Raw genomic sequence first — 8,194 nt, forward strand, 5'->3', positions numbered from 1 at the left:
AACAACAGCAGAGCCAAAAAGGCCTTTATGTTTACGCATAGGCCTACGTTTGAACAATTTTTCGGTAGATCTGAAATGAGTTTGGGATCAGAATAGACCCAAGATGATTCATTGATACATTTTTACCTTGTATGTAACTTGACTTGGTTCAAACTAAAATGAGGGCCCGTCCTTACTGCTATGAAAAGCAGTCTATCTACCCTTTATATGGATAACTTTTAAAAAGCAACTGCTGTGCCTAGTGGTAAAATTGTAGGCCCACTTCATTTTCAGGCTGAGTCTGCAGATTTGTGTCGAGGGTAGGAACTTTCTGCTATAGTGCCACATGGCGACATAGATTCTGGTCAAGATTTATATTCTTGCAGAAAACGGCCAGAACATGAGAGGAAGGTAATGACCAAGAGTCAACCAAATCCGACCTTAATTAAAAATACGCAGAGGACGGGAGAGGGCCGGCACATCTGTTTTCAATCTGCGGCCCTTTGATGACATCAATGGGTTCTTTTCGCAGATTGAAATGGGGGTGTTGCTCGAACTGTCGGACCCCAGTGAGAAATTTCCTGTCAGAACTACAGTGGAATCACTGTATTATGTATAGGCCAAATGACATGTGGCTTCTCTCAGGACTAAAACAAAAAATAAAAGAAAGAAATTAAAAAGAAAAGATGGAAAACAAACACTGAAATGTAAAAGGAATTCCTTCAAAATGTTTGTTTAAATTAGCCTGTGTGAGGGTTGAGCCTTGAACTTCCACATTGTTTGGCTATGTGGGTGCTGTGTCTGTAGTCAGTAATCCAAACCCTAATTCACCACTTAACCTTACTGTAGTTTACCCACACAAAGAATATTAAGTCACCCCCACCCCTTGCCATAGGCTACTGCCGATGAATGACTTGTGTGGATAAAAAAGTGTGTTTTATTAGCGATGGGTTGCGTGAGGGTGGGATTCTGTGGGCATGGAAAGGGGCGCCTGGCTGTAAAGCGACGAGAGAGGCTCAAAAGCTTAGGCGCGTAATGAGCGTTTCATGCATCGCAATTACTTTCCCAGGGGACCCAATAGCTCGCGCGTGTTCAACAGTACAGGCGCGAGGAGAGCCCAGAGGGTTCGGCCTCTCTCGCTACACGCGCCTCTGCCGGACTTCATCACTTCCGCAGCCGAACATCTCATCTCCCTCTCGAGTACTGCTCGCAATGAACACACGAGAGCATTCCGTAATTGCGAACTCGTAAGGGCGAGGCTCGCGCACATATTGAGTCGTTTTCGAGGACTGCATTTGGTTCATATACAGTCTTTCCTACTAAAGCAACAACAACAGAATGCCTGAACCAGGAACGTTAAGCGTAGTGCCTTAGCATTTTTAAAAAAGTTGAAATTTCAAAAATTGAAATGTCAAAAACGTGCTTGTGACGTCTGCGCCAAGCTGGACTAAAGATGCTGAGAAGTCACTGCTGAAGTTACATTCGGATTCTTTTTTTCCTGTTCAGAGTGAAAATGTCTTCTTACTGAAATACAGTTTGGTTGGTGTTATAATATTGTAAGGTTAGTCTGCGTCATGACTTCTAGCTATGCGCCTGTAATGGACAGACAAGCCACGCTGCCCTGCCGTACCGAAAGTCCGATCACCGCTAACCTGGAACATTTGCAGGCTAAAAAAAACTTTTCAGTAAGTCACCTGTTGGATCTAGAGGAAGCCCGTGAGATGGTTGGAACTCAGACGGAGGACAACACGGGGGAGTCGGGTCGGAATATGCTGGAGTCTCCCGGTCTAACAAGCGGCAGCGACACAGCACAACAAGAAAGTGAGTTTGGAGAATGTCATGCAGGCATTCGCCTGTATTGTCAACTACAGGGCATTGTAGTACTGTAGTCTACATAATAATATCAACATTAGCCTATTTAGTTGATATCTAACAGTAGTCTATTCAACGTAGACTAAATGTCATGCCATGGCATTTATTTGCCATAAAGGTGACAAATAGGCTTAACATGCATTTCCTAGCCTATTCTCCTTGAGAATCAACTATGGCACATTTTTGCGAATGTCTAGAAAAAAATCCACAGATTGTTCCCATAATGGATTATGTTTATGAGTTATAATAGGCCTATAGGCTACTGAGAATTGTATTTAATTTATACAGCAACTTATCTGACGACTCATTCAGATAGCGAGGAAATTTTCACAAACTCTAGAAGTAGGCTATAGGCCTACTATGAATTAATGCGAACTAGGCTATATCGGCCTAACGCTTTACGAACTCAGAAATTAGGCTAGACCTTGTTGAGGGCCAGGAAGACGAGACGATTCCTTCCATCCATCAGTTGCTGCAGCCTAGATACATGACAGCCAACAACATAGGCTAGCAATTATCATGACTCAAATGACTTAAACACACGTGGGAGTGGTAGAATAATTAACTTAAGATTTGTTCTCAACCCATGAATTGTTTAGGCACCTGTCTGGTCACGGAGGTTGAATAAAAAATAAAACGTTCCTTGATATAAAAACATTAATTGTCTTGGGGGTATAAATATAGATTCATTTTGACAGTTGCGTTGTAGATTAGGCTACTTTGTAGAATAGCCCAATTCGTTTTATAATCTCCAATCAGTTCATGCTATCTGTGTGAATTATTAATGTGATGATGATGCCTGCAGATTCACTGTCTGTCTTAATGAAATATGAGCATTATTGATTTATTCTATCATATTTCCCTCAGGGCTACGGAAAAAATAAACGTTACATTACGGATGTCAATGCATTGTTCTACCTAAAATCATCTGTTTTTTTTATTATTTTTTTAACATAAGTAGCCAGTTTGGGTGCCATAGAGTTGATTATGATTGTGTAAAACGTCATTGCCATCATCAACCTCATCAACAGAAAAGTGATCCTCTAAATTGTATTGACTAAAGCTGCATAAACTGCTAAATGACCATTGTAGGCTAGTCATTATGTGCCTGGTTACTTTTAAGGGTCTGCATGACACTCAGGTGAAATCTTGTATTCTCTTGCGCATTTACCCCTATTGCATGGGTGTTTCCGAGCGAATCGATTGGTCACAGATATGTTTATCCTCATGCGCGCACCAGTTTTATGAGCTGATCTTGGTGCTGATTGATGTGAGAATGTTGGAATGAGCGGACCCAATCTCACGGAGTGTCCCCCCGCCCTCCCCCTGCGTCCTGACGCGCACCTTTTTGAAAGGATTAGACTACAACATTTGGTAATAACTTGATGCTTGTTGGGCGCACTTTACCAACTTGAGAAATATCAGTGTTCTGTTCACTGAAGCGAAATATAGGCCTAGATTTGCTTTTAATTTGGCAAAACAAAAAGTAGGCCTATGCATGGCTATAGGCCTACGAAATAGGCCTTCAGAAATATGCTTTGATAAGCCCTAAATTATTTAGACGTGTTGATAATTATTATGACACATATAATTACACATTTCCCTAAGTGAGATTAAATAGCCTGAAGTTGGATGAATCTACAACATTACACATACCGCCAAATGGCTTGTATCAGAGCCTGCGTACTAAATTCCATATTAACCTTAAATCTGATAAATATACACTAGGTCTATATTTTAAAACAATATTTATTTGATAAAGGCCGCTTTCTTTTGACAAAACAAACTGTATAATATGAGTTGATTAATTATAGTGTTCATGTTTTGCTAATATCAATGTATTATTATTAGCCTGCCGTTTTTTGGGAGGACGATCATCATGGGAAAATCGTACATGTGGTCACGATTTCACATGTACCAAGTCTCTTTTGGCTCTATGCTCATTAATTACTGCAAGGTTATGCTTGCTCTTATAATGTGGATGGGATCAGGAAAGACTCATAAAACAATCGAGGCTTGCCGAAACTGTCAGAGCATTGCTTGAAAAGACCAACATCAGCACGAGTCTCCTAGAGTAGACCACGAGCACTTCTGCTCCCGAGGTCGCTCCAATTCTAAAGTTATTGTTTTCAGCCTGATGCCAACTATGACAATCATACCCCATTTAATACTTTCTAAAATTGAAGTATTAAGTTTAGGTACTGCACACCAACAAAAAAAGTTTTATATGTGAATTGCCAAATTGTTGGCAATCGCCAAGATGCATTCATGCATTAGCCCTATAGTTACTATTGTTAATGTCCTGTGGATGCATTTCTGATACATTTCTACATTCTTTGCCACATAAATTACATTGGAATCATCATTTCATTCAGATAGATCTTAGATATTTTGCTCTTTCTCTTTCACACACACACACACACACACACTCACACATCTAATTTGGGCATTACAGAGAAAATAACTCTCCATGGAAATGAACACATTTAGTCCTGAATGGAAGGAAGTCTGTGGTTATGTACCACTCAGCACAAACGCTTGTCTTAATCCAAGGCACAACACCTTGCTAATGTGGATTATACCCGTCTTGACAAACATTTATGAATGATGTCTCCATGTGCCTCTCATTGCCTCCGCGTCAGATGAGCGTCTGACCACGGACGAGAAGAAGAAGAGGAAGCAGCGCCGGAACAGGACCACCTTCAACAGCAGCCAGCTGCAGGCTCTGGAGCGCGTCTTCGAGCGCACCCACTACCCTGACGCCTTTGTCAGGGAGGACCTGGCACGGCGGGTCAACCTCACCGAAGCCCGCGTGCAGGTAGGCCCCATCTCATCCTGTCTGACCTTATTTCTGTATATTTGTATTGATGCGGAATAAATAGATAGAATAATAGATTGTTTGTGTCTGTGCAGTTGGTTTGGATGTAATGCCAATGGACACAGCATGGCCAGTCATTACTGACCTGTTGGAAATAACAATAATAATAACTCTACTTTTTGTTCTCAAGGCTGCCTGTATCATTTCATAATTATATAACAGCAAGAGTAGCAGGCTGTTCACCTCTTGAGAAAGGTGTAGTGGTGGATCTATAATCTCTGAGAGGGATCCATTTTGCTCATTTGTGACTTTCTCTCTCTCTCAGGTGTGGTTCCAGAACAGACGGGCAAAGTTCAGACGAAACGAGAGAGCCATGCTGGCCAGTAAGAATTCTTCGCTTCTCAAGTCGTTCTCCAGCGATGTAACTGTGGAGCAGCCAATGGTGCCTCGCCCAGCCCCGAGACCCAATGACTACCTGTCCTGGGGGTCATCGTCCTCTTACAGGTACCTATTTGTCTTTATGCGTATACTCCAGAATGGAAAAGATTACTGAACCATTCAACAGATAAAGGGTCTGTTTAAAAGATTTAGGAGCTTTGCACAGATCATTTTCCACATGAAAAATCATTAATTGGCTTAGGAGTTTCATTTTACTTATGTAGGGTTCCCAGTGGAGAGAAGTTCTCTAAAGCCAATTGCCAAATAGCTCCCAGAGGAGTTCTTGAAAGACTTCTCCATCAGATGATGATTAATGGAACCTTTAAGGATTATTCTGCAACAAAACGCTTAAGAATCTTTAGTGGCTCAGCACCATTCCCATTTTCAAAGTCTGCACTGTAAACCATTGACTTCAAATAGATTTAAGCTGCTGTACTAATGAAGAGCAGTGGTCATTGGACCAGGTGCATGGAAATTATATTTGCAGTTTTTGACTGATCCCCTGACAAAATAAGTTAATTCACTATTGGAGTACTTACTGGTAAAATAAAGCTTGTGATTTCTCTATTTTTTTTATTAGATGATGGGGTTGGGTTGGACAGCAGGTAGTCAGATGATTAAAGCTGCTTTTAGGGGTGCTTCATCAACGTCTTTAATCAGAATTTGGCACAACTGCCTACCTCACCAGATATAATCACAGCCTATTGTACGGGCAGTGCACTTCAGTTTCCTAAGGGAGATAGTATTTCATAACAAGCTGCCAATTGCCTTTCCTGTATGTGAGATATTAAAGCAGTTATGCTGCCCAAACCTACAATTCCTGAAATAGATCTCTCTTATAACATAAATATCATAAATTTCAGTTTGTGAGACAACACATCTCTACATGGAAAGGTATTGATCTAACACCCCAACACTCCAGTCCAGCACTGAAGTTGTCTCCCCACAGCAAATGTGACCTAATACAATCTGCATAAGGATGATGCACGTGGAAATAGCAATTCTGAGTTTTGTAATATTTTAAGCTGCCAGAGTCAAATGTATATGCTGTGAATTTTCCAGCATCTGGTGTGGTAGACCTTAAGGGGCTTTGCCAGCATCTGGTTCAATAGGCACTCAGAATATGAAAACAACTCCTACTGAGATATGCTGTGGGGATAGCTCATGCTGAGCGCTCTGAAATGTTTACTTACCTCATAATGGAGCATCTGTGTAGTGTGCATGGAGCACAGGGTCCCCAGCTTTGGATTGATGCCATTGCAATAGCTAATTGTCCTGATAACCAGGAAATCCTGAATTGTTCTACAGTGGAAGCTTTATCTGATAAATAAAATATAGTTGATAAAGCACAATCCAGGCACTCCAAGAAAGGTAAGGACAAGGAAGAATATGTTTTGTCCTTACCCTTCTTGGAGCACCTGGACAGCTTATTTGATCATGGAATGATTATTTTTAGTCTTTTATCCAAGAGCACTCAGCATACGCTTTGTTCACAGATTTACCAGTTGTTTGCTTTAAAATATTTTATAATCATTCAGGTAGAATTTAATGACTTTACAAAAACTAGCCCTACCACATTTTCATCTTCTGAATGTGGTTGATTTTCTTTTGTAGATTGCTAATTCATTTTCTGTAATTTTCTTTATGCAGTGCCATGGCCACATACCCTCCCACATGTGCCAACACGACTTCAACTCAGGGAATGAACATGGCCAACAGCATTGCCAACTTGAGACTAAAAGCAAAGGAGTATAGCCTGAACCAGGTGCCCACTGTCAACTGACTGGACAGCACCTCCACCCCCTCTACCCCCAAAACACACACACACACACACACACACACTTCCAACTGGGAGCATATGGTTTCAGTTAGACAACTGAGACTACAGTCCTTAGGGGCACCCCAATAAGCATTCCATCTTAAAGCCCGTTGTGCCAAGAAGACACCATAACAAGGGCACCCATTGCACTCAAAACAATTTTACCATTTTACCCAATGCAAAACCAAGCATCACTCAGGCTAAAGAGATCAGCTCATGGTGTTCATCTTCATAACAATGTCCCTGTAATTCCACCGCTGAAGACAACAGTTCTGACTCTGTTAAAAAAGGACTCCTCTGTTCTGCACTCTAGTGAAAAAGCTCTAGGTCTTCAGCCAAAAACAACAGTACCACCCTTAGAAGACTACGGATACTCTGTAGGATATTAAACCGGACTGCAGACCTTGTTTTGTAACAGAACACGAAACGGAAACAAAGCAGAACTTCAGTGCACTTGAGTGTTAAAAGTTATCTGCCATACTATTTTAAAGACCATAAAAGAAACGAGCACAAAGCTCACATGCTTCATCCCATAATAAGCCTCTGATAATGAAGAGGCTGTGCGGATGTCTTCCTGCTAAGCTCTTCAGTCGTCTGTAGGATGCCTATGGACTTCAAGAGACTAGTGACATTGGACATCTTCCAACAAGGAGTCTGCTGACTGGTAGAGCCCTCTGGCCTTTGGAGTTTAGCATGGGACTGAGGGAGAATGTAAACCCTGGATGGGGTTAGTTAAAGTGCCTCAGAGAGAACACTAGACTTTGCTCCTGTTTGTCGTTTTTTAATCATCGGAGCCAAAGTTTTCTTTTTTTAGTTAATGGCCTAAAGTCATATTCCCTTTTGTATATTAACTGAGTATATATCCAAATGTGTAATATTCCGTTGCAATAAAAGGATGTGGTTTAAGCACCAATACTGGATGGTTTCACAAGCTCCTATTAGTGCTGCTTATACTTCCAGATGTCCTCACTGTTGCAGGCAACAGCATGAACACTAGTATCATATGCACTTAAACTATTTTAGAATAAATATAGGTGCAGTGTTCAGTACCTCTTAATTGGTTGTTTTTTAAGCATGGCCACATGTTGACATGACAGTTACAAGATGACTACACCTTCAGACACTCATTATTCCACTGGCACTCTATCCATTCCAAGTTGATTGCCTTTTAGCAATAAGAAATAACAGGTTGCCAGGTAAGGTTGCCTTTTAGCAATAAAAAATAACAAAAGAAGAAAACCAACAACTACGCAGAAACCAAATAAACA

General features: G+C 41.1%; 1 protein-coding gene across 1 annotated transcript; it reads left to right on the forward strand.

The window, feature by feature from the left end:
• Window positions 1-1,070: 1,070 nt before the first annotated feature.
• Window positions 1,071-7,970, forward strand: LOC125300618 (paired mesoderm homeobox protein 1-like). The gene is made up of 4 exons (XM_048252671.1): window positions 1,071-1,800; window positions 4,494-4,669; window positions 4,995-5,173; window positions 6,758-7,970. The coding sequence occupies exons 1-4, from the start codon at window positions 1,554-1,556 to the stop codon at window positions 6,888-6,890; spliced, it is 735 nt and encodes a 244-aa protein (XP_048108628.1). The 5' UTR covers window positions 1,071-1,553; the 3' UTR covers window positions 6,891-7,970.
• Window positions 7,971-8,194: the final 224 nt, after the last annotated feature.

The sequence above is a fragment of the Alosa alosa genome, chromosome 9 (assembly GCF_017589495.1).
Source record: "Alosa alosa isolate M-15738 ecotype Scorff River chromosome 9, AALO_Geno_1.1, whole genome shotgun sequence".
Taxonomy (NCBI): domain Eukaryota; kingdom Metazoa; phylum Chordata; class Actinopteri; order Clupeiformes; family Clupeidae; genus Alosa; species Alosa alosa.